General features: G+C 40.3%; 2 protein-coding genes across 5 annotated transcripts in view; one reads left to right on the top strand and one right to left on the bottom strand.

Moving 5' to 3' along the window:
• Positions 1-43: 43 nt before the first annotated feature.
• On the bottom strand, positions 44-9,413 carry RPAIN (RPA interacting protein). Of its 3 annotated transcripts, XM_045569995.1 has the most exons (8): positions 8,937-9,413; positions 8,730-8,845; positions 7,393-7,563; positions 6,030-6,090; positions 3,977-4,088; positions 3,764-3,827; positions 2,164-2,332; positions 44-149 (listed from the first exon to the last, which is right to left on the bottom strand). In XM_045569995.1, exons 2-8 carry the CDS (start codon positions 8,808-8,810, stop codon positions 142-144), a joined length of 666 nt encoding a protein of 221 aa, XP_045425951.1. In that variant the 5' UTR covers positions 8,811-8,845; positions 8,937-9,413; the 3' UTR covers positions 44-141. The 3 variants fall into 3 exon arrangements, with proteins under 3 accessions (XP_045425951.1, XP_045425952.1, XP_045425953.1); XM_045569996.1 differs by having other exon boundaries at positions 2,192-2,332; positions 8,730-9,413; XM_045569997.1 differs by lacking the exon at positions 8,730-8,845.
• Positions 9,193-26,028, top strand: part of NUP88 (nucleoporin 88) — a 29,886-nt gene continuing 13,050 nt past the window's right edge. For both annotated transcript variants that reach the window (XM_045569992.1, XM_045569993.1), the window contains exons 1-7: positions 9,193-9,694; positions 12,637-12,806; positions 14,189-14,314; positions 17,345-17,431; positions 20,178-20,354; positions 23,985-24,171; positions 24,822-24,969. In XM_045569992.1, the coding sequence (XP_045425948.1) occupies positions 9,392-9,694; positions 12,637-12,806; positions 14,189-14,314; positions 17,345-17,431; positions 20,178-20,354; positions 23,985-24,171; positions 24,822-24,969 (1,198 nt within the window). In that variant the 5' untranslated portion in view covers positions 9,193-9,391. The remainder of the gene's footprint in view (positions 9,695-12,636; positions 12,807-14,188; positions 14,315-17,344; positions 17,432-20,177; positions 20,355-23,984; positions 24,172-24,821; positions 24,970-26,028) is intronic.

The raw sequence follows: 26,028 nt of genomic DNA, 5'->3' as shown, positions 1-26,028 counted from the left end.
ATTTCTTCCCCTTCAATCTGCATCACAAGACACCAAGAGCAGACATGTTTGAAAAGTTTTAATACAAAAAAGTTACAAATAAAAGGTTTGTATATACAAGGTTCCTTCCAGTGAGTTGTTTAGAGGATCACAGCCCAAGTATCACAAGCCTGGATTTAAATAGAAAAAAAAATTAGCCTAAGTTATATTCTGGTCATGAAAATTATCTTAATATTTGGTTAAAAGTTGTAATCAATAATTAGAAGATGCTGAGTTCAGTTACAATTATGAATTAGTTCAGTGGTGTTTGTCAAAGAGGCCTCTGATGAACCCCCCTCTTGGGCTTGGCTCCAGGGTCTCTGCTGTCCTGTAACCTTCAAACAGTCTTGGAAACCATTAGCCATGTAATCTTCAAGCTAAGATCAAATCCTGGAGATGAAATAATCAAATATCCTCACCCTCAAGAAACCTGTGACCTGAAAGATTATTCAAACTCTTTACAGCTTGGAGCTTTGAGCCCAGCAAGAAGGTGAGACTCCAATACAACACTGACACCGGCATGCTCACTACCGGCAGAAACAACTTGGAGGCCCCCTGATTATACCACATCTTCCCTTGACCTGTATTATCAGTAAGCATGTGAGTATAAAACTTGCTCCTGATTCTATGCTAAGGGATCTTGTCTATCCTTAACCTTGACTCTTTCTACTTCATTGGTAATGTATTTGGCTTTCTCTGGAAGGCACTATAACCTTGCTAATAGGTGGTTTAGCATATTCCATCTGCATGACCACCACCAAATCACCGTCATATCTCAAATATTCCAAGTCCTTGAGATACATCACCATCTTCTGTAACCCACACCTATCTTCTTCCACCTCATCCTCAACATGTATGCTGAATTACCCTACACCCTGACCTCACTGGATCTGAACCCAAGGGTCCTTCATTCCCCCACTTAAGTGACAACTGAAGGTCTAGTGGCAAACGAACTCTAGAGCATTCCAATGTCTACCTTTCAAAATGTTGGTTGAACTCTGGGACCCTGCTGAGTGTAATTCTCTTTCCCTCACCTGTTGCCCATCTTTGCTGTGACACCCCCTTTCCCAACAATGGTCTCCCTGTCCACTCCAGAGCCAGCACTGCCAGTCACACTCTCCCTAGGACTGCTGCATAGCACTCGCCTTTCAAACCTCACCATCCACTTGGCATCACTGCTGCTCTGAGCTCCAGGGCACCAATGCTGAGGTGAGTGGATGACTGGGGTCCCTGACAAATAACTGCTGAGCTGCAGCTGTCCACTCAGCAGTTAGGCAATCCTTTTAATTGCCCTTGCCATCCTCTCCAGCACTTGGTCTGAAACTTTCATACTCAAGGACCTCCACACTCCAGCTCTGCTACCATTACAATCTGTGGATGACTCACTTGTTCACTTTACCAAGAAGGCAGAAGCCAAAGCCACCTGACTTGGGCCTCTGCAACTCTCCTACCTTAACTCATCTGCATAAACATATTAAGCACCCACTTAGTGCCAAGCATTGAGAGTAAAAGATCCAGTCCTTGGCCTCAAGGACAAAGCCATAGGAACAGGTAACTGCAACAGTGTTAGAAGTGACATGGCATCAGGTACTCAGGCTAGAGACTAACCCTTGGACCTCTGTGAAGACTCTTGCTGAGGGACAAGCCTAGTGCTGCCCTGCTGTGCTTCCTGTCCTGCTTCCTTTTGCAAAAGTGGTGCCAGGAAGGCCTACCTGGGTGTGACAGTTACGAAACGACCAGCTGACCTAAGGAACAGACAGTGCAGCCAGGCTTCCTAACTCCCAGACCAATGCTCCTGCCACGATCCTATGCAGCCTCTTCCCTTCCCCTTTCAGGGGATGATTGGCCTTTTCATTGAAGTGACCTGTGACCTTCACTTTTCTATGCAAGTGAATTCCTCAGAAAATAAATGCCATTAAACAGCTCACAATAAGATCTCTTAACCAAGCTCCATTTAACCCCTTCTCCAGATTACCAATGCTCTCCACTCCTGCCATAAAACACACTGACTGCCACTCATGGCACGAAGAACATTAAAAAAGATAGCTATTTTCTAGCCTCCCTTTGCTCCTGGCCCCACCAGCTGTTTCTAAGCCATTATTTCTACCAAGGTGGGAATAAAACCAACCACCGACCCCCACTTACCACAGATTGGGTCCCATGAGAGGCTTACCAGACAGCTCATAAGAAGACTGGACTTTTCTTCTGTTCCTTCAGTGACTGAAAATTGAGGTGTGTGGGAACAATGTGCACTATGCTCATTTACACTTGCCTCTAAATAGGCACGAAGCTTCTGCTCTGTCAACTCTGGACCCTAAAAAATACAAACATTCAACCTAATCTTAGCAACTTGATAATCAATAGTTTGAAAATCCTGATTCCTCCTGCCAACCACTATACTCTGGCTTGCTGTGATGGCTTGATTCCTTGGAGCTTTCAAGAACCTCTTGGGTTCATGACTGTACTAAGATGATCTCTTAACCAATCTCCATTTAACCCCTTCTCCAGATTACCAGTGTTCTCCACTCCTGCCATAAAACACACGGACTGCCACTCATGGCACAAAGAACATTAAAAAAGATACTGAGCTATTTTCTAGCCTCCCTCTGCTCCTGCCCCCACCAGCTGAGTATATTTTTGCCAAGCATCAGCAGTGATTGCTCCCACATCTGTCTGTGCTAATTGAACTCAGTGATTTAATTATATAATATGTAAACCAGTGACATAGGGGGATGAAAATAAAGTTTTTATAATAAGCTTAAAAGTTTAGGAAACACTCAAAAAGATAAGTTGCTTTAAAAAAATAAAAAAAGAGCAGGCTGGATTCAGTGGCTCATGCCTGTAATCCTAACGCTTTGGGAGGTCAAGGTGGGAGAAACCCTTGAGGCCAGCAGTTTAAGACCAGCCTGGGCAACACAGTGAGACCCCATCTATAAAATATAGGAAAAAAATGTAGCCAGGCATGGTGGTATGTGCCTGCAGTCCCAGCTACTCGTGAGGCAGGATTGCTTGAGCCTACGAGTTGAAGGCTGCAGTGAGCTATGATTGTGCCACTGCACTTTAGCCTGGGTGACAGAGCAAGACCCTGTTGCAAAAAATAAAAATTAAAAAAAAAAAAGCTTGAATTAGGTAAAAGATGAGGAAAAAATCCTAAAGTTGCACACTCAGCTTCTAGACCCACTGTATAGAAGCAAAACTGGCAACTCTACACTATTACAGGGGTTTGTTTACATAAAAAAGATGACTCAGCTCTCTAGTCAACAGAGCCCCAAAGACAGGCAAATAAATCTGTATGTCTGAAAATTATAAAATGAGTCATTTTTATAATTTGCCATTTTAACTAATTATTCAGTTAACTGACAAACGTGCAGTCCCCATCATCTCAGACAAGAGGGTTCTTGTATTTTAAGATTACTAAAGCTTAAATTCTGAATTAAGTTTGTCTTATATGGAAAATTATAATGGAAGATCAGACACAGGCATTTCCAACTCTAAACTGAGATCTCTATAAAGATGTTAAGCAGTGTGGGCCTCCAGGGACATATAAGCCCTGTTCTGAAGTATTTACCAATTTTCATGCTGTATATATTCTCACCATGGTTGATTTGAAGCTACCAATGTGACATCACTGAACATGAAATTGGGAAGAGATGTGCACATTCAGCTCCAGCCCACCACTGGAGGTTCTTCAAGAAAGTAGATATACGTGGGAGGAGGTGGCACGAAATCTGTGTTGAATACTCACATGAGATGGAATGGACAGGCCACACTGACACATGACCACACCACTTGTGATTCTCAGGTTATACCTAGAAGCAGAATTAGGATCCTGGAGCATCATGGCCACCAAACCTGGATCTCCAAACCTTTTCAGGCAACAGATTTTGGGGGAAATTCCACTCACCTTGGAGTGGGGGATGGGAACCAGTAGTGCTGAAAAGGTTTTATAAACTCTTACTTTGTACACACAGGACAGATGAGGGGGTTTGCCTCCCACTCTGCCAGCATGATGCTGAGACACTTTTCATCAAACTGCAAGCTCTTCTCATACTCGCTGATGATGGACTGTTCTGCAAGGCAAAGGAAGTTGGAATGCTTCAACATGCTTCACTCAGGTTGCCCTGTATTTAATGCTAAGCTTCACCTTCAAAGGCTTCTTCCAAACAAGGGAAAGATACCATAGTACCAATCACTGGTATTTATTTACCGCTCTCTCTGGTTAGCCTCATCTTGTATCTCTTCCCCTCCCCTCCATCCCCTCCTTGTGAAGAGGAGGGTAAGGGACAAGAAGACAACTTTCACGTACATCTCTGGAGGCCACAGGAGCAGAGATGTGAAATGACAGGGTCCCAGGGGCAATTGCAGAAAGCTGATAATTACAAAGCACTTACTTCTGACACCAGGCCCACCCAGCTGAGCCTAAAGTGATCTGTTTCCCAACGTCCATATACTTGGAATCTATGTTGTTCAGAATCTGTGTGCTCATTCATTCAGCAAACATGCAACAGTACCTAGTATGTGCTAGTCACAGGGATACATGGATGAAAAAGACTCCTGCCCTTGTGAGCCCACGGTTTAGAGGCAGGGGTCAGCAAACTACAGCCACATTCTTGTTTACATAGAGTCTATAACTGCTCTTCCATGACAAGAGCAGAGCTGAGTAGCTGTGCCAGAGACCACATGGACCGCAAAGTCTAAAATATTTACTATCTGGCCCTTCCCAGAAAGTTTGCCAACCCCTGCTGTAGAATGTTCTTTATGGCTTTTTGTGAGTACAGCACAACACAGTAAATCCTTATCACTTCAGAGTTTTTAAATATATCCCAAAAGAAATATTTAGTGAGTCATATATTTTACCACTAAGATATGTTTTATACGTGGGAGAAGGGAAAATCAATAAAAAAAAAGACTGGCCAGGTGCAGTGGCTCATGCCTGTAACCCCAACACTGAGAAGCTGAGATGGGAGGATCGCCTGAGGCCAAGAGTTTGAGATCAGCATGGGCAACATAGCAAGACCACGTCTCTACCAAAAAAAAAAAAAAAGATAACTTAAGGAATTTATAGTCTAACTGGAGTCAATAATGACAAGTGTAACAACAACACTTGTATAGAATTTACTATGTGTCAAATGCTATTTTAAGTTCTTTACATATATTACTTCTTCACTGTTATTATCCTTATTCCGAAGATGAAGAAACAGGCACAGGGAAATGAAGCACTTTGTTCAGTCAAGTGGTAAAGCTGAGAAGTGAATTTTAGCAGTGTGGCTCCAGAGTATGTGCTTCTGCCTCCCCATAACACTAGCTATCAATTATTGAAAGCTTTCTATATGCCAGTCACTGCTCTAACATCTTCTACATATATTATTTAAGCCTTATAAGAAACTTACAAGGTAGGTCTATTATCTCTACAGGTGATAAAAATGAAACCTAGTCAAGACAAGATACGTGGAATAAATGACTTGCTAAATTATACACTCTACATGGTGCTATGGACACCTCAACAAGTGTCACAGACCCTGGGAAGTCAGTAAAGAATGGATGGGAGAGAGGGCACTTAAATTGGGTGGAGCAAGGGATCTGACCATGCACTGTATTTTGTAAATTAACCTCTTTCTATTAACCTATTAAGAAAGAGGCAGGATAGCAGAATAAACATGGGAACTAGATTCACGCAATTGATTTTGCTTCCCAACTCTACCACTTACTAGCTGTGTGATCTGCATGAGAACACCACCTTCTGTTCTGTCAAATAGTACCATCTTGTATAGCAGTCACAGGAGAAAACAATATCAGGAAATGAGAAGTTCTTAGCACAAAGCCTAGTACCCTGAAGACCCTTATTATTGGGAAGATGGACAGCCAAGACTTCAGAGTACAAACAGAGCCTTCTGGCCACTTGACTCAAGATGGAGGTAGAAGGAGGGGAGTTAAGAACTAATCCTGATTGAAGGAAAGGTCAGCATTAGAGTAGCTAAATACAGGTAGGAAGGACTACTCCGAGGGGCTACCTTGCTGAATCAGCTCCTGTTGGATTTCCTCCAGTACAGCCAGGTCCATCACCTCCTCCAACTGCAAGAGAAAGTGGAGTCATCAGAGGTTTGAAGTAATAATCAGCCACCAAGTCCCACAATGATTCATACTTGGAAGCTGGCTTGAAGAACCTAGATTTACCTGACAAAATCAATCCAGTCCTCCTGCAGAATATGCTAACTACAGGGTAAGGTGGTCATGCTAAGTCACCAACAAATGATCAAACTATCCATGACAAAATAACAGCACCAATTTTGGGGGAGATAGTATAAGGTAGCAGTTAAGTATATGTTCTTCCAAGGCTATGTGACCACAGGAAAGTTCCTAATCTCTGTAAAACTCTGTTTTGGCCTTTGTAAAGTGGGAATAAAACCTACCTGAGAGGGTTATTATCAGCACTAATTGTGGTGATGGAAAGGCAAACACTAGCATACTACAGTACACACAGAAGCCACTGAATAATGCATTATATAGTAATATGGCTATATATTTCTCCATTATCTGGACATTCCATATGGCTGCTATCTAGTAGGTTCACTCCAGCATCTAACAGTGTCTAGCACGTAGCAGGTACTCAAAACATGTTTGGAGAATGTAGTATGAGCTGCAGTAATGTGTATAATTGAGAAACCCACTGAGTTTTCAAAGAGGTTTTAAGCTGTATTTGTGCATTTTTTTACAACCTTGAATTTGTTAGTCTTATTGATTTCGTGTCACTTTAAAATTAAATGTTATGTAGTATCGCATTTCACAATTCAACTGCTTTGATGGCTTCAAAGCAGTTTCTCACACGTTTTCTTACATAGTACTCACATTTTGGACAACATTATCTTCTCCATTTTATAATATGAAATGCTCAAAAGAGGCAGAGAGACGAGTCAACAGCAAAACCAGGATTAGAATCCAGAACTCCTCACTTCCAGTCCAGTGCTCTTCTTGATATACTGTAAATGGTTTCCTATCCATACCCAGTTCCCAACTCTGATTGAAATTAGAATCACAAAGTTCCTGGAAAACTTTTTTAAAAGAGATTCCTAGCTGATGCCTACTGAATAATTTCCAAAGGTGAAGGCAAAAAAACAAAATTTGTTTCTTTTTGGTTTCATAAGTGATGATGTTGCAATGATACAGCAGATCTACAGTAGGGTACTAAGGAACCATTGATCTATTATAATAACAGAGGAGCCTAACGTTAAAGGCAGATGAGCCTGAGTTAAAGGCTGTTAGAATTCTAACTGGGAGTTGGGGGCTGGGCTCAGAGGACTTGCATAAACAGGTATAGAGGACACTAGTTCTTGGTGGTATAGTCCCCCTCCCTGAAAACACATAGCCCAGACTAACCTGAGCCAAAGCCTCTGGATGGTTCTCCACTGAATGCAAAGCCTTCCACTCTTCTTCCATCACCTCTTGCACTAGAAAGGTGTTTTGAGCTCTCCCTGGCATACTGCCTCCAGTCTTGCGGTACCTGTTCAGGAGTCTGGCCCGACTGTTTTTCATTCTCTCCAGGCATCTCTTGGGGGAGAAAAAAAAGCAAGATGGGAGAGGGGGCAATTCCATTAAAAAAACACACAAAAAAACTCTTAGATTAGTTGGTAAAACATTAAAGGAAATTTATAGACAAAAAATTTCAGCTATCATCCTAACTACTGTTATTTTTACAGATTCCCCTCCAGTCCTTATCCACTTGGAGATACATAAAATTACAATGCTTTGTTCATGTATTTCTAGATCACCATATTTCACATCCTATTTTCTATGCCAGCTTCCTTAATGGCTGGGTGTATAGTATCTCAGCATCTACTGTTCTCTTACAGAACATTTATATTGCTTCCAAATTCTTTCTACTCTAGATACGGCTGTGGTAATGGCCTTGCTGTACAACAGTGTTTCTCAATTCAGGATGATTTTATCCCCAGGGGACACTTGACAATGCTTGGAGACATTTTGGTTGTCACATCTCTGGTTGTAGTACTATTGGCATCTAGTGGGTAAAGACCAGGAATGCTGCTAAACATCCTACAATCCACAGAATAGCCCTTCACAACAAAAAAACGATCTCCTTCAAAATGCCAATAGCCAAGGCTGAGAAACCCTGATGTACACAATCTTTCTAGCGTCAGATTATTTTCCTGGAATACGCCCACTGCTTCAGAGATGCCTGGAGAAATAGGTAACATTACTTACTAGCACCCATCTGTGTTCAGAAGAGGCCAGAACTGAGGTAGATAGAATACAACTCTGCTAAGACTTCGTAACGAAGGCTCTTTCGAGCCTCAGGGTATACTACTCTCTAGAATAGAAAGAATTTCTATCTCACATGACGTACACATACAAAGTGCCTCTCCTGGTGCCCTCCTACCCAACAACAGTAGGTGGTGTTACTGTAGAGGTGCAAAGGGTACGGTCATAACCACATTTCAAAATTACAACACACCCAAATCCAAAAACAAGGCTTCCTGGCTCGTCCCCACACTCAGGGGACCAAACACTCCTGGAGGCGGCGGGGTGGTGGCCAAGAGCCAGACCTTCAGGCAGGAGGTCTGGGTTCGAGGTCCACCTCCGCTGGCCAAGCGCTCCCGGCACCTGCTTCACAGATCAGGGCTGAGGCGAAAGCAAAGAGGACAGCAGTCCCTGCGAGCGGTTTGGGGAGAAAACCATGGCCCACACCCCACACTCACCTGCCTGAAAGCCTCTTTCCAAGGCTGCGAGCCCACCAGCTTATACAGCGAGCGGTGCCGAGACCCCGACGGGTCTGCCATCTCCTCTTTGCCGGAGTCGCCAACAAAAGCACCGCCTATAGGGGCGCGCACGGAACTCTGGGAGTGGATGTTTCTGGCCGCTGAACGCGCTTAGAACGCATGGAATTCTGGGAAGTGTGGTCTTACCTACGGGCCCGACACGAAGACAGATTCGGGCAACCCAAGGATGGGTGGCTGAAGTCGTGACATTTATGAAGTAAACCCAACCTGCACTGCCGGAGATAAGTCTTGAAGGAACATTCTGGATGCGCGGAGGTGTCCACTGGGCAATTAGATACACAGGTCTCAGGCTCTCTTCAGGTACTACACTTCAGAAGCACCAAAGCTTTCTCTCCACAGGTACTGTTCGGTTGACTTCTCGCCCCGCCCCCTTCGGCTTCAGAATAAATGCTAGACTGGCGATTGGCTCTCCTCTGACAATGCACCTGCCTGATGGGCTGGCCGCTCCTTCGTCCCGCCCCTAGCACGAGCCTCTCGTGCTTCCGGACCGCCTGCTCAGTAATTGGCCGAAGGCTAGCCGCGGATTGGCTGCGCTCTGCGGCGGGCTGAGCAACTGGAATGAGGAGAGCAGTTGGACCAAAATGGCGGCTGCTGAAGGACCGGTGGGCGACGGTGAGCTGTGGCAGACCTGGCTTCCTAGCCATGTCGTGTTCTTGCGGCTCCGGGAGGGACTGAAAAACCAGAGCCCAGCCGAGGCTGAGAAACCAACTTCTTCATCATTACCTTTGTCGCCGCCGCTGCCGCTGCCGTTGCTGACGAGAAACTTGGTCTTCGGCCTCGGCGGAGAGCTCTTCCTGTGGGACGGAGAAGGCAGCTCCTTCTTACTCGTTCGTCTTCGGGGCCCCAGCGGTGGCGGCGAGGAGCACCCCCTCTCCCAGTACCAGGTACGGCCAGGCAGCTCTTGGAAGTAACCCTCGGCCGGGGTCTGAACTAGTTACTTTGTTCCCTTCCTATCTTGGCTGTTTTTGGTTCTCTGGTAGGTCTGCTGTTAAGGCGTAAGCTGACGTCCTTCCGGGGACGTCCCACTTCAAGTGGGAAAGTCCTTCGCTCTTATTTTTATTCCGCTCCAGCATGGGCTTATAACCTTCTGGAGCCTCAGATTCATTATTTCCGTCCTTGGGCAAATGTTTAATGACTCCGACACTACCAGACACTATTATAGGAATTCATGCTCTCAAGATGCTTAAGTTCTGGAGGCCTGGGAAGAAGGGAAGGACCATGGAATAATCAATATCAGTGATGGTTAAATGTTGCGAAGAAAAACAGAGCAGGGTAAAGGGATAGAGAATGGGTAGGCGGAGTTGCTATTTTTAGTAGGTTGGTGAAGAGAAACCCTACGTGACACCGATAGGTATAATCATAACTTTCTCTTGGGCTTGTTTTGAGCATCATGTGAGATAGTAGATTTTAAAACACCAGGTTTTGGCCGAACACAGTGGCTCACGCCTGTAATCCTAGCACTCTGGGAGGTCAAGGCGGGTGGATCGTCTGAGCTCAGGAGTTCGAGACCAGCCTGAGCAAGAGCGAGACCCCGTCTCTACTAAAAATAGAAAGAAATTATATGGACAGCTAAAAATATATATAGAAAAAATTAGCCGGGCATGGTGCCACATCCCTGTAGTCCCAGCTACTTGGGAGGCTGAGGCAGGAGGATTGCTTGAGCCCAGGAGTTTGAGGTTGCTGTGAGCTAGGCTGACGCCACGGCACTCTAGCCTGGGCAACAGAGTGAGACTCTGTCTCAAAAAAAAAAAAAAAAAAAACACCAAGTTTTGCTCTTGACATGGAGGAGGAAGCCTCTGTTAATTCTTTTGTTTGTTTGTTTGTCTTTTAGAAAATTAGGCCATTCCCAAAGTGGGAAGGGATTTTTGTTTTTGATAAGACAACATGTGAAAATGGGTGAGATCAGAAAGTATTCCAGACTTGCTGTGATCAAATATTGGCTTTATGGAAATGTTTATTTGTAATATATTCTCTTCTTTTAAAGATTAAAAAGTAAAAATAAATAAAAATCTTGGCACTCATTCTAAGGTATGACATCTGTACTACTGTCCAATTCTTGTTGCCGAGAATTTGCTTTTAACAAGATGCTAGCAATGCTTCTGCAGTTTGAAAAATAGGTCAAGAGTCTACAATCTACTTTAAAATTTTAGTTAAGAATAATTATCAAATATTCAGTTCACAGTATTCTAGTACCCTACCCTGCTGCTGTACGGCATTTGACACAATCATAATTTGATTATTTACAATTATTTATTGTCTGTCTTCTTTTGTAAGCACTATGGCAGGGACTGTGTCTGCTTTACTCATTTTTGTATGTTCAGCACTTGACAGAATACCTGAAACGTATAAGCTCTCAGTAAATATTGATGACTATTTGAATAACCCTTAATCCTCCAGAATCTCAAAAACTCAGAGATCAGAAAGAAAGCAGCTTCTCATGAGCTGTAATTTTGAATGTTAAAAAAAGTATCAGTAGTAACTTTAAAGCCAACAACAGCAAAATACTGTGATTATCATAGTTCAGTCATGAACCAATGTGATTGAATTGTATATGTAACAGAAGATAGGTGACCTGTGTTTGGTTTGAGTTAGACTATCAAAATCAAGTAGAAGAAGATGGGGGTTGAGTATGGAGGAAAGAAGGAAAGAATCACTGACAAGAAAACACAATTTCATTAGAATCAGTGAAGGGCAACTAAAAAACAACAACAACAAAAAAAAGGTTTCAGACATCAGTAGCAATTATTAGAAATTTCATTATATTCAGAACAGTCTTGTCTAAAAGGATTTTGGCTTAGATTGATGCTTCATATATACGGTAAACAATGGTGTATTACTCATGGTGTATTACTGAAAGTAGAAAGAAATAAAATGGGAATCTGAGATGATCATGAGAGAAGAAATAGGAAGTATCAGCAGAAGTGAATTCTGAGGACATGTGATGCTGGGATAAACAACTTATCAGAACCCCCTGAAAATATCACACTGTTACTAAGTCTGCATAGGTAAAGCAGCATTCTGCTTGCTGCAGAAGCTCTTAAAGCCATTGTTTATCTTATTGTACTATTTATAATAAAGTAATTATCATTTCTTAATACTTCTGAGTTCATGTCTATTTACTAAGCATCTGTTGAGAGTCAGCAGTGTGCCAGAATGCAAAGAATACAGAGAGGAAAGACACAGATCTCAAGTAATTCATAGTCAGTTGCATGAGATGAACAAGTAAAAAGGATAGTTAGAATGCAGTCTGGTAAGAACTATAATAGATTTATCCAGAGTGTGCTATAGAAGTACAGAAAAGATGCAGTTATTCCTGGCAAGAACATAGATACTTTCTTGAGGAGAAAGTATAATACATAGAAGCTAGGTCTCCAAAAATGAGTAAGTCTTGTTAGCCAGCTAAAAAAGAAAAACAGGGGCATTTCAGGAGGAGAAACAATTATGCAGAGATACGGAGGCAGAGCAAAACATGATTTCCCAGAAACGTAAGCTAATCTGATTGGACTGTAAAGTACAAGGGGAGAATGGTAGAAAAATAAAACCAGAATGATAGGCTGAAGCTGCATCATAAGAAGGAAAATTATGTCTAGTAGTCTCTATTTATCAAGGTAAGGAAATCTGATTCATTTTATATAACATCTCAACCTAAATGATTAAAAATATTTCATCAATTAATCGTCTAAATGTTAGTACTTATCCAGAATGCTTCATTATCCTATAATGATAGAAAACTAAAGCATTACTGTTCACATATACACATTCAAGTAACTGTTGCATATATTTAAATTAAAGTTAACTATTTTGATTGGTTTGCTTTAATTTCCAGAGACTGCTTTGCATAAATCCACCCCTGTTTGAGATCTATCAAGTCTTGTTAAGTCCAACACAACATCACGTAGCACTTATAGGAATAAAAGGACTTATGGTATTAGAATTACCTAAAAGATGGGGGAAGAATTCTGAATTTGAAGGCGGAAAATCAATAGTGAATTGTAGGTAAGTTCTATTTCCATTTAGCGTATATCTGTATAATTTGTAATACATACAGAAAATTGTTCAAGACAGTGGTTCTTAAAGTGTGTTTAGTATATTACTGTTGAAATATTAGAGCACTCGATGTGATCTGCAGACTGGCATCTTATGATATTAATGTTTATAGTATATGTGTAGTTGTATTCTGCCTGAATTATTACTTCCCTGTCTCACTGGAAGTTAGGCCATTTTTTCAATTAGGTTGAAATAAGATTTTATTCTGTGAGCCTCAAGTTTGCTCAGAAGTTTATCTAGGTCTTATTTTTATATAATATCTTTTTCAACAAATCCAGAAAAGTGGTTCTGAGTGATCTACTGAAAAGAATCCAGACGAGATTGTGCACGTTCAGGGTGGTATAGCTGTAGTGAAAATGCTTCTTAACTTATGATGGGGGTATGTCCTGATAAACCCAATGTAAGTTGAAAATTTTTTAAGTTGGAAATGCATTTAATGCTGGCAGTACAGCACATGGTCCCTAGCTTAGGATGGTTCAACTTAGGATTTTTTGACTTTGTGATGGATAACCCCATTGTAAGTCAAAAGGAGCTCCTCAACTTATGATGGATAAACTCATCATAAAGTTGAAAAATCTTAAGTCTATCCGTAGTAAGTCGGAGACCATCAGTATAAGGTAGAAACTCACCTTTCACTCCACAACTTATAAGTTGAGTCCCCTTAAACTGTTTATTTTCTTTCTTCCTTTTTCTTTTTTTTTTCTTTTTAAAGAGATAGGGTCTCTCTTGGTTGCCTGGGCTAGAGAACAGTGGTGTCATCATAGCTCACTGCAAACTCATACTCCTGGGGCTCAAGCAATCCTCTTTCCTCAGCCTCCCAAGTAATTGAGACTATAGACATGTGCCACCACACCTGACTAGTTTTTCTGGTTTTTTCATAGAGATAAAGTCTTCCTGTGTTTCTCAGGCTGGTCTCAAATTCCCAGGATCAAGCAATCCTCCCGCCTCAGCCTACCAAAGTGCTAGGATTATAGGCATGAGCCACTGCACCTGACCAAACTGTTTTTTTTCCTAAATCTGTTCCCTCATTTTCAAAATAGGAATGATAGTATCTGCCCTTGTAGTTTCCTTACAAGGCTAGTAAAAGAATCAAATAAGATACTACATATGAAAACACTTGTACTGTATAAAATATGCTGTAATTTCAAAAATATTTTTATTTTGATTCTTTGATATTAATTGAATAAATGCTTTGAATGCTCTTTCAGCAAGATTTAAGGGAAAGAAATTTAAAGAAAAAAAAGCAAAGAGTATTAAAGTAGATTTTCCTTTAGAAGGTTTTTCATCCAAGTTCTACAAAATGTTTTAGAAAATTGTTATCTTTATTTTAGTACCACTCCAGTTGCTGAGAGATTTTTCACCAGTTCTACCTCTCTGACTCTGAAGCATGCTTCCTGGTATCCAAGTGAAATGATGGATCCCCACATAGTGCTGTTAACATCAGACAATGTCATAAGGTAAGTTTTATTTTTATCTCACTTGTAGCTTTGTGAGTGGGAAGGCTCTGTTCCTGTTTGCCAGTTAACAGCTCAGCATAGCACCAAATGAGTCATTAAATGTTGGAGTGCTTTTATCTGATGGCTGTTGTAACCCATTCTTGATCATAAGAATCACCTAACTATTACTACTATTCCCTCTCCAATAGTCTTCCTGCCTCCAAGTCTCTCCTAGTCTGACCTGTAAATACTGGTAGAAAAATCTTTCCCAAACTCTTCATCATATCACCCTTTTGGTGATGATGTAACATAGAGGAAAGAGAATATAATTAGAAATTGAAAGATTCAAATTGTCTCAGTGCCACTTCTATTATCTTTGAGATCTTGAACTTCTTTTTTGGGGAGTGAGGGTGGGGGTGGTCAGCTTCCGATCTACAAATTGAGCAGGTTTGATTTGATAATCTCTAAAGCTGCTTCCAAGGTTTGTAATCTATGATTAAATGCCCTAATCAGACTTAGATTTCTGCTATGTTATCAGTTAATTTTCTGGATCTGCCTTATGTAAAAAGTTTATTGGGAGGACTTAACAGAGGTTAACAAATACTTCCAGGGTTATTTTTCCTAATCACTGCTTTTAACTGTGTTCTTCCAAATCTTCTTTCCCTGCTGAATGGTTGATCCCCCTTTATGGCATCTTGATGCCCATAGCTTTCTAGTTACTTTTAGTTATTAAAACTTAGTGTGTCCAGTTCAAAACTCTGATCTCAAATCCATTTCAAAACTGTGTCCTAGCCCTTTCATAGGTCAGACCTGTGTCTTAAGGGATCTGAAATGAGTGGAGAGGGTATGGTCTGTTCTTTTACTCTTCCTCCTATCTCAGCACTTTGGGGTATGTAGTGAAGTGTAAGGAGTGGAGCTGCCTCCTCCTTCATCTGATTCTGACTCCTTCAGAGTGGAGATAGGGAGGCTGGAATAGGTGAGGCAGACATCTTACCTAACGGGTTGCCTGTCAGTGATGAGGAGGTTTGCCTGATCTTGGTTTACTCTAGTTCCATTTGTTGCTAGCGACCTCTGTTGGTGTGGTAGTCTCTGCACAGATGATGTGTGTGTGTTTTAGAGGGCAGTGTTTAACTTCTAGCTCCCCTCATTGCTGAGGAACTCTGTCTCTCATTGGCTCCTGCCAGCTATCCATGCCCTGAACCCTTTCTCAAGATAGAGCATAATACCCCTTATCTGCAGGGGATAGGTTCCAAGACCCTCCAGTGGATGCCTGAAACTATGGATAGTACTGAACTCAGTCTATACAGGTTTTTTGATTGCGACAACTTCAAAGTGACTAACAGGCATTCAGGTAGGAAATGCACCAAAATCTCCCATATCACTAGTACCTCCAAATCTGGCTGTTTTAGAGCCTTTCCTGCCTACCCATTTGGCTTTGGAGAAAGAGGGGAGGGAAAATCCTCCCATTATAAACATTATACGGTACTCCTAAGGCCTCTTTGACACCCTCTCTTAGTCTCCCTTTTATACTATAGTGGAAAAGGAGATGGTGGGGAAAGAGTGTAGGTACAATTCTTCCTCAGATTAAGCCCTAAAGGAAGTATCTGTCCCCAAATATTGAAGGGTTTTTTAAAAACTACAGGGTACTTAACACTCCTTTTCCTAAGCTTTGGACCCTGTTCACAACTTCAAGGCAAAAGTAGATTTTGACTGAATGCCCTGTTGCACTTACTTTTTTTTCCCCACTACTCCCCAACGTAATGTTACTGTCTATTATATATATTTTGAAGTCAGTAATGCTTGTAGGCACCTAGGAAGACCACAATGAATATGTATTCAAATGAATCAAATTATCATTACAAACATTTAGTAAATATATATGTGGTATTTTATTGATAATGGAACAAAACCAAGTTTAAAAATTCTTAGTGGAGTCAGACAAAATAAGTAATTTGGTGAAGACTTTATAAGAGACGTTTTGACCTCTTTATAAGGGATTTCTAATAATGACATTAGTGGCCTTTTGAAAATTCTTTCTCCCTTTAATAATAGCCATATATGCTGTCAAATGTAAGTTCCTTTCACATGATTTGGTTAAAAACATTCTGGTTTGTACTTCTTGAGAAAACAGGGATGACATAACATTGGGTCTCTTTTTTTTTTTAGGAGTTGAAGTTTGCTATGTTGCCCAGGCTGGATCTGAAGTCCTGGGCACAAGGGATCCTCCCACCTCAGCCATCTGAATAGCTGGGACTACAGGCACACACCACCATGCCTGGCATATTAGGTCTTTATATAACAAGAACATAGATGGATTGCAGGCTAAATGTCACTCACTCTGCTGACCAGTTGGTATATAAAGAGTAAGAGCTACTCGGGAGGCAGAGGTGGAAGAATTGCTTGAGCCCAGGAATTTGAGACCAGCCTGGGCAACATAGCAAGTTGCCATCTCTACAAAAAAATTTAAAAATTAGCCAGGCGTGGAGGTGTATCCCTGTAGTCGCAGCTACTTGCGAGGCTGTGGTAGGAGGATCACTTGAGCCCAGGAGTTTGAGGCTGCAGTGAGCTATAATTGTACCACTGCACTCTAGCCTGGGCAACAGAGGGACATTCCCGTCTCTAAAAATAAATAAATAAGAATCAGATATGGTTCCTTCTCTGGAGGGATTTGGTGTTGACTAGGCAGAGACAGATTGGTGTAGATGAAGGGAAACTGGCAAGCTTAGGATCAGTAGGGAGATGACTAGACAAGGTGAGTATGGATGAAGACTCAGGACAGAAGAGACAGAGGTGCAGTGGTATGGATTGGCTATTAAAGAATTTTGGTAAGGATAGAGAACATTTTGTCAGATTGAGGAAACTTCCATCTCATATAGTTAAAGAACAAATGAAGTAGGCTACTTTGTCAGTTACAGCAAGATCTTTGGCAAAGAAATGGTTGTGGTAAGTGGTAGGAAAATTCTCAAGAACTGACTGGATGGAGAGGAAAGTACAATTTTAGGAAGTGAAAGAGAATTTTAAGTGTTGGTTTTCTTCTCTTTTGACTGCTAGAATTTACTCTCTGCGTGAGCCCCAGATACCATCTAAGGTGATTGTACTTTCAGAAGCAGAAGAGGAAAGTCTAGTACTCAATAAAGGGTAAGTTTTTATTTGTGCATGAAATGTTTTTTAAAATTAGTTTATTAGGATTATAAATGTAATTTTAACAGAGATTGCAAGGTTTTCCAGAAATGACTTTATGTATGTTTTTGGTAATGTGAGAAGTAAGCAAAACTAGGCAATGTGAATAAGTAACAAGAAGGTACAAATCTGAATGTCACTGTAACTATTAGCTTGATCTTTTTTAAAGAAAGTTCTAAAATGTGACTGGCAGAAACTCATTCCTTGTTGTAATTTGGATAAGAGAATACATCATAAAATTGCAAAATTATAGAAAAGGTGAAAGGTGAGAGTCTTGGGCTGAGGCCTACCAGCTGTTCACTCAATGTGGATAAGGCAGATTGCTGAACTCCCAGACCAGCATCTGTATCCCAGAACCTGGAGTAGAATATAGATAGCCCTTCTGATTCTCATGACCCTTGCTTCTTTTTGTATTTTCTTAACTACTACAGGGACAAGTTGCTGGCTACTTTGACCACTAATACAATCACCCTTTGAACTCAAAAACCCAATTCTTCTGGCCTCCTGATCAGTCTTTCTGGTGATTACCACACATAATCACCCACAGTGTGTGCATGTGGAATGAAACTTGTAGTAGCAACATTTTTGGAAGTTCCATTTAGTTTTTTTCATGTCTCTGTGGTGGTCATATCTAATAGTCTTGTTTATTTTTTGTTATTCTAACCTTTATTCCTTGAGTATTTTGTACTTAGCTATTCTATATTTGACAGTTTTAATATCTGAAGTCCTTAGGAATCTAAATCTGTATTTGTTCTTTTCTTCTGACCTGCAATCATGGTGGGTTCTTTGTGATTACTAATTGTAAACTTATGTTTACTTGATCTTAATGTTTGAGAATATTGAGAGCCTGAATTGGCAGTATGTTCCTCTGAAGAAGATTTGCATCTGCTGCTGCCAGGAACCAGGGGTTGCTACTGACCTGGAACCACTTCAAGTCTCTTTGACAGCCCTAGAATTGAAAGTTTCAGTTAAATGATGTGAATGCCTTATAGCACCAGCTTCTCAAATTGCAGATGAACCAGTGTGTTCATCTGTACAATGGTGAAATACCTGCCTCTGGGAGTTGATAGGTCCTGTTCTTGAATCAGGGCATTTCCTCTCCTGTAATATGTTCCCAGAGCTCACAAACTTCCTTTGACAGACACATTGTCTAGATCAGAGTCAGTAGAGCAAATACAGTTGTTGAGAGCTTTGGCTCTGGTGGCAACACACCTGGGGTTTAATCTCTGCTCTGCCACTTGCCAGTTGTAGTATCTGGGCAAGTTTTCCAATTGCACTAAGCTTTAATTCCATGACTATATATTTCATGAGTATAAAAAATAATAGTGCTTGTTTCTTAGGGTTATTGTACAGAATAATGAGATCAAACATAAAGTGCTTAGCCATGGGACTTGGTATAGAGTAATATTAATTAACTAATTAATTAATACATACCATTATTAGATATATTACTGTGTTTCTTAAGCTCCAGTTAAGTTTTGATGGCTTGGGAGTCATTTAAGTCTCATTAAATTAACTTCTGTTCCCATTCATTTTCTTGAATTTTTAGTTTAACTCAGGAAGTTCTTTTATTCTAATTTTGGGATTTCTCATTTTTTACCTTCTGACACCATATACTTTTCTAGGTGATTGGAACTAAGATATAGTATTTATAATACTTTGCAATGATGTTAACTGTCTCAACTATATGAAATTGTGATTTTATTTTAGCCATATTCTTTAACCTTGTATTGAACTGGAATCTTTTTGGATAACCAATTATACTAAATTTTACAATGTATCAACAGCATGATTTTATAGTTTTTTGTCCTTCCTGATTATACAGGTAATGTATATTATAGAAAATTGGGAAATGTATTATGAAGAAAATGAAAATCTTTTGTAATCTCCTATAGTCTATTTCAATACAGCAGCCAAAGTGATACTTTCAGTTTAATCAGATCATTCTACCTCCCCTGCTCTTCCACACCCCATTGATTTCCAAGGGTCTTTACCATGGCCTATAAGGGCCCACAAGTCTGCCACCTGACTCCCTCTCCAGCTTCATTTCTCTCTCTGAGCTCCAGCCACCTTGGCCTCCTTGCCATCCTTCAGACATCAAGCACCTTTCACCTTATAGCCTTTGCATGTGTTCTTCCCACCTCAGCTGCTCCATCCCCAGATAACCACAGATTTGTTTCCTTACTTCTTCACATCTTTGCTCAAATATCATCTTAATCAGAGTCCTTTCCATACTGTCTAGTCCATCAGTACCCTCTCACCCTACTTTTTCTTCATAACATTTTCTGAATTTGTGTATGTTTATTTCTTCTCTGTGGTATCTCTCTTTTCTCTCTCAGAACCTAGAACAGTAGGTACTTAGCAAGTATTTGTAGAACCAGTCAATCCTGCTGCTCAGAGATAACTATTGATGTTTTTATGTGTTTTCTTCCTGTTCGTTTTTTGCATTTATGCATGTATATATGTGTTTATTTTGGCTTTTTGTGTATCTCTATATTTAAACTGTTTAAAATTAAAGGAGCACCAAATAATTTTATGGCCTGCTTTTTTCACATAATTTTATGAGAATTTTCCAGTGTTAACATTATTTATAATCAAATTTTTTTGTCTTTTTACTGCATTGAATACAGATTCCATACATAACCCACCTCCTGTTACTAGACATTTTGTTTTTAACATGTTGATATTTTAAATCTCTTTCCAGAAGGGCATATACTGCATCTCTAGGAGAGACAGCAGTTGCATTTGACTTTGGGCCATTGGCAGCAGTCCCAAAGAATATTTTTGGGCAAAAAGGCAAAGATGAAGTAGTGGCATACCCACTGTACATCTTATATGAGAATGGGGAAACTTTCCTGACGTATATTAGTCTGCTACACAGGTAAGTTGAGAGGGTAACCCACCTAAAATGAACATTCAGTTTCTGCTCCAGTAGAGAGTTTCATGGTTGGACTTGGGATCCATGTTTTTGACTTTGTGGAAGTGTTGCAGCCTTCAGATGCTTGGCTTGCATATTTTGGAGAAAGAGTTGGTATAGATCATTTGGCTTTTCACTTCATCATATTTGGGTAAATTCTATAGAATTCTTGGATAATCACTTAAGATAGGACTGGATTTGTGTTTACAAGTCTAGTTAGCTGGAAGAGTACTTACTGTTTATCTTATATGAGCAAGGCACCGTAAGGATGATTAGACATGGTAATCTAGTATATTATATCCCAGTAGTAGGGAAAAAGCCATATGCACACAAAAAGATAATTACCTATAACACATTATTGGTACACAGACAGTAAGAACTCAGAGAAAGGACAGATCATTCTGACTGGAGAAGTTAAGAAAATTTTCATAAAGAAGGATTGATATCTTACGGAACTTAAAGGTCACATGCAGGATTAAATGAAGCATCAAGGAAGAGTAAGACCATTTCAGTCACAAGGGCAGCATAAAATAGAGTAAAAAACAACCAAGTGCAAGTGTCATTCAGGGTTCAGTGATTAGACATTTTGGGCTAGAGCAGAGGATTCACGTGGGGAACATTAAATGATAAAGCTAGAGCTGGACATGGTGGCTTATGCCTGTAATTCCAGCACTTTGGGAGGCAGCATGATCACTTGAGGCCAGGAGTTTGAGATCAGCGTGGGTAACATAGTGAAACTTCCTCTCTAAAAACAATTTTTTTTAAAAATTAGCTGGGCATGGTGGCGCATGCTCGTAGTCTCAGCTACTTGGGAGGCAAAGGCAAGAGGATCACTTGAGCCCAGGAGTTCGAGGTCACAGTGAGCTGTGATTGTGCCACTGTATTTCAGCCTGGGCAACAGAGTGAGACCTTGCTTCTTAAAAAATAAAGAAGCCGTTACAAAATTAAGCTTATATTCTACAAGAGTTTGGACTAGAGTGGCAGTTGTGCAAAGGGAGGATCAATAAGATTTTGTTACTGTTTGGATAAGGGAGTGCATCATTCATAGAAATATTGAGGTCAGGAAAGGCAGCTAATTTGAGAGGAAGATTTTTTTTTTGGTTACAAATGGTCAGTGTGAGACGGTATTGGACCAATAAAGTAGAAATATTCCTTAGATGGTTGGAAATACAGGACAATGAAGGAGGATAAAAATTGAGATATGCGAATCATCTGTCATGGTGAGAGAGTCAATAGAGGATAAGCATTTTGGGGCAGTTTGTACTCTAGAGGCATAAGGCCAAGGGCTGAACATTAGAGTTTATTCACTTATAAATCAACTCAGCAGATACTTATTCAGAGCCCACTGTGTGGCAGAAGAAGGACATACAGGATTGAAGACAAGGTCCCTGCTAGGTGGTTCCTTGTCCATCAGGAAGGCATACAACTAAACCAATAACTATAATAAAATGTGATGTGCTCGGGGTGCTTTGGGAGTCTGCTGGAGTAAATGATTAGACCTGCCAATCTTGGAATACTTTGAGGAAGTGGTAATACAAAAGGTTAGACTTGAAGGATTCCCTAAATAGAATTAGAAACAGAAGTGGTTCCAAGAGAGAGAAGAAAGCATGCGAAGTGATACAGATTAGAAATATGAAAGAGCTTGACATTGCAGAATGGTAAGGATTCACTGCTGAATGCATTCTCCTTGGCAGAAATATTCTCTGCCTGTCTTACATGATCTCTCTCAGGAGGATTTTGTGGTACCGTTATTAGCCCCCCTTATCCTTCCTCCTCTTACTGCTGGGCCCTCATTTGTCGACAGCATGATCTACCTAGTAAACGTAGCCCAAAACCCAAAAGTCACCTATATCCTCTTACATCTGATCAGTCCCAAATTTCTATTGATTTGATGAAGAAAATTTCCTTTTTTTAAAGAGATGGGGTCTTCCTCTGTCACCCAGGCTGGAGTCCACTGGCACAGTAACACCTCACTGCAGCCTCCAGCTCCTGGACTCACATGATCCTCCTGCCTCAGTCTCTGAAGTAGCTAGGACTACAGGCATGCGTCCCTACGCCTGGCTTTTTTTTTTTTTTTTTACAGAGGGGGTCTTGCTGTTTTGTCCAGGCTGGTCTTGAACTCCTGGGCTCAAGGAGTCCTCCCACCTTGGCCTCTCAAAGTGCTAGGATTACAGGCATGAGCCACCCGGCCTAAATATTTTGAATGTACATATGCTTCTCTGCCTTCCTTTGTCCCTGCTTCAGAACCTCATCATCTTCTGCCTAGATCATTCTTCTTTTAAAGTTTCCCTGAATCCCATTTTGGACCCTTCTGTGTTATCCACCTCACTAATACCAGACTGATCCTTGCAAAGTGAAGCTCTGTCACTTGATTTAAACCTCTAGTGATACACTCACCCAGTAGATAGACTTTGAATACTTTAACATGGCCTACAAGATTGTCTGCTTCATAAGCCAGTCCTGGATATCTGTCTAGCTATTTTTCTGTTGCCTTAGACCGTGTACTTTGCCACTCATTATACTAAATAAGCTTTCTTCCTCTTAACTTCCATGTCTTTCATCCTTCTAGGACTTTGCATAAGCTCCTCCCCAGCTTGGAATGGTGAACTCCCCCATTCCCAGAAATCATTCTTTCCCTATTTATCTTACATATTTTTGATACCTTTAATACCTGCTTCAATGTCTTTATACCTTTTTGTTGTTCCTTTGTACCCTATAAATCCTTCTGTTAACACTTACCATATGGTATAGTTATTCTGGCTAAATGTCTGCCTCAGTAACTAAAGTGTCAGTTCATTGGGAGGTATCACCTAGCACTCAATAAATGTGTCTAATCAAATTAACTATGTGGGTCCAAAGCCCTGAAGAGAAGCTACGTTTCTGAAGAAAAGATTTAGGAGTCATAATCAGAACATAAGTGGTAGTTAAAACCAGGCATAGTTTAATATCCTCTCATGTAAGTGTATATTTTGGAAAAAGATGAGGGCTTACAACAGAACTGTTGAGGACACCAATATTTAAGAGACAGAAATTAGAAAAAGACATCAGAAAGATATATTCAGAGAGAAAGGAGAGAGAACTACAAGGAAGAATTGTTACAGGTGTTAAGGATGTCAAGTAGCAATAATTGTTAACTAGTGATAAATGCATCAGAAGGTCAAGTTAAGTGCTGTTTGGATTTAGCAAATCTCATGGGCGGCCTTTGCCAGTGTAGCTTCGGTGGAATGGTAAAAGCATGATGCATTTCAGTCTGAAAAATTCTTTGTTGTAGGGACTATCCTGTGGGGGAATGTTTAGCAGCATCTCTGGCCTCTACCCATTAGATGCCAGTAACCTCCCCCAACCCTCAGTTGTGACAACCCAAAATGTCTTCAGACATTGCCAAAATTATTTCTGGTTGAGAACCACCAGAGTAGTGGAATGTGAGTGGGAAGACAAAAAAGTGGAAACATTGGGAATATACTACATTTATAATGGGGGTATAATAGCTGGAGGAAGACAAAGTGCCAAAAAGGTTGGGGACCGTTGCTTTAAGGGATGAGCGTGGTTATCTTTTGTCAACATTTCCCAAATATGTTTTCACTCTTTCTTTAGTCCTGGGAATATTGGAAAGCTGTTGGGTCCATTGCCCATGCATCCTGCAGCTGAAGATAACTATGGTTATGATGCTTGTGCTATACTCTGCTTACCCTGTGTGCCCAACATCTTAGTGATTGCTACTGAATCAGGAATGCTGTATCACTGTGTTGTGCTAGAAGGGGAAGAAGAAGATGACCAAACAGTAAGTACAGGCTAGTGTGAGTATATTTTGTACCTTCAACACCTAGTATAGTTCCTGACCCAATATGAATGCTTAACATAATCAGGAATTTTAGCTTATATCTAACACTTCTGATATTTTGGAAATTAAATACTTAAAAGTAATTGAACCACACTTAACAATCTAAATGTAAAAGTTAGAAGGTTGCCTAACTTAGTTGGTCCACCAACCTACATATTTCTTTCTGATCTCTATATTGTAGCCTTTGGTGATAGACATAAAGAACCTTTGAATCTCAGAATTGGTTTTTTCCAAACTCATTTACTAACATCTTCCTAAAAGAAGAGAGACATTTTTTTTTCTCTTTTAAGAATAACAGTGCACTATTAGGACAGGAGTGGAATTAAGAAAAATATGAAAGCACTGTTTGACCCAGCTTTTTGCTTCTGTTTTTAATTGTGTACATTTTCAAATAAACATGCAAAATCAAAATTACAACACTTTTTAAAAAAATTTAATTATTATAGGTTATGTCTTTATAGGGTACAGGTGATGTTTTGATACAGGCACACAATGTGAATTAATCAAATCAGCAATTGAGGCATCCGTCACCTGAGGCATCTACCATATCTTTGTTGTAACACTTTTTTTTTTTTTTTTTTTTTGTATAGTCAGAAAAGTCCTGGGATTCCAAGGCCGACCTCATTCCTTCTCTGTATGTGTTTGAATGTGTTGAGTTGGAGCTTGCCCTGAAACTGGCATCTGGAGAGGAGGATCCCTTTGATTCCGACTTTTCTTGTCCAATCAAACTTCACAGAGGTAAGATATTCACTAAATAGTCCTTTTATCCCATAATATTTATACTAAGATGATCACAGACTGTTCGCATGTAATTTACTTGTTCTGTGGTTCAGGCCTTTAAAAAGTTGACTGGGTTCTTTTCACTCACTACAGTATACTTTCTGTCCTAGACAGACTGAGCAAATTTCCCAAGTTTTAAAACAGTGGTGTTCAGTCTGGATCCACACAGATTTATAATAGTGAATTTTTCCAGCAGATTTTTCCTGGTCCTATCAAAAGTAGAACTACCATATGATCCATCAGTCCCACTACTGGGTACATATCCAGAGGAAAAGAAACCGGTATGTCAAAGGGTATCTGTACTCCCATGTTTATTGCAGTACTAGTCATAAAAGCCAAAATACAGAATCAACCCAAGTGTCCATCAACAGATAAATGGATAAAGAAAGTGTGATACATATATACACACACAATGGAATACTATTTGGCCATTAAAAAAAAAGTGAAATTCCGTCACTCACAGCAACATAGAAAGATTTCAATCTGGTAGCAGTTTGACCTAATGTGCTTATACCTCTCATTAGCTGGTTTGCCTAGGTTTGGTAATAATGGCTTCAACTCTGTGCTAAAGTATAGCCAAAACATTTAAGGGGGTAGTATTTATTATGTACATAATAAAGTAGCAATGAGAACTCATATGGGGCATGTCTAATTAAAGTGTTTGAGAGATACAGTCTAACTATTAAGTCTAAGAATTTTATAGATGAGGAAACAGACCTAGTGCAGTAAAGTGACAGAAACTAATTGGTTTCTCTATACAGATACATATATCTTTCGGAGATCTTAAGTGTAGGCATTTTTTTCTTGGTTCTCCTAATAAGAGTAACATTTTCATTTGTGAAACTAAGAAATTTTTGACTTGTTCATATTTGTCCTTAAGGCGCATTACAATCACTGAAGCACACTTAGATTTCTTAACTGACAAAAGTGAAATGGCTACTATATAACATAGGGGTAGTATCTAACAAATTTCCTATTTCAGTAACTAAATGTTGGCTCTCGTTCATAACAAATTTC

The sequence above is a fragment of the Lemur catta genome, chromosome 15 (assembly GCF_020740605.2).
Source record: "Lemur catta isolate mLemCat1 chromosome 15, mLemCat1.pri, whole genome shotgun sequence".
Lineage (NCBI taxonomy): Eukaryota > Metazoa > Chordata > Mammalia > Primates > Lemuridae > Lemur > Lemur catta.
Note: the sequence above shows the minus strand (reverse complement) of the source record. Positions and strands in the feature narration are given on the sequence as shown.

Coding starts and splice junctions, on each gene's coding strand:
- RPAIN (XM_045569995.1), bottom strand. CDS start 8,810: ATGGCAGACCCGTCGGGGTCTCGGCACCGCTCGCTGTATAAGCTGGTG. Junction 6,091..7,392: donor ATCCAGAGGCTTTGGCTCAG/GTTAGTCTGGGC, acceptor TTTCTCTTGCAG/TTGGAGGAGGTGATGGACCT. Junction 3,828..3,976: donor ATCTGTCCTGTGTGTACAAA/GTAAGAGTTTAT, acceptor TTCTGCTTCTAG/GTATAACCTGAGAATCACAA.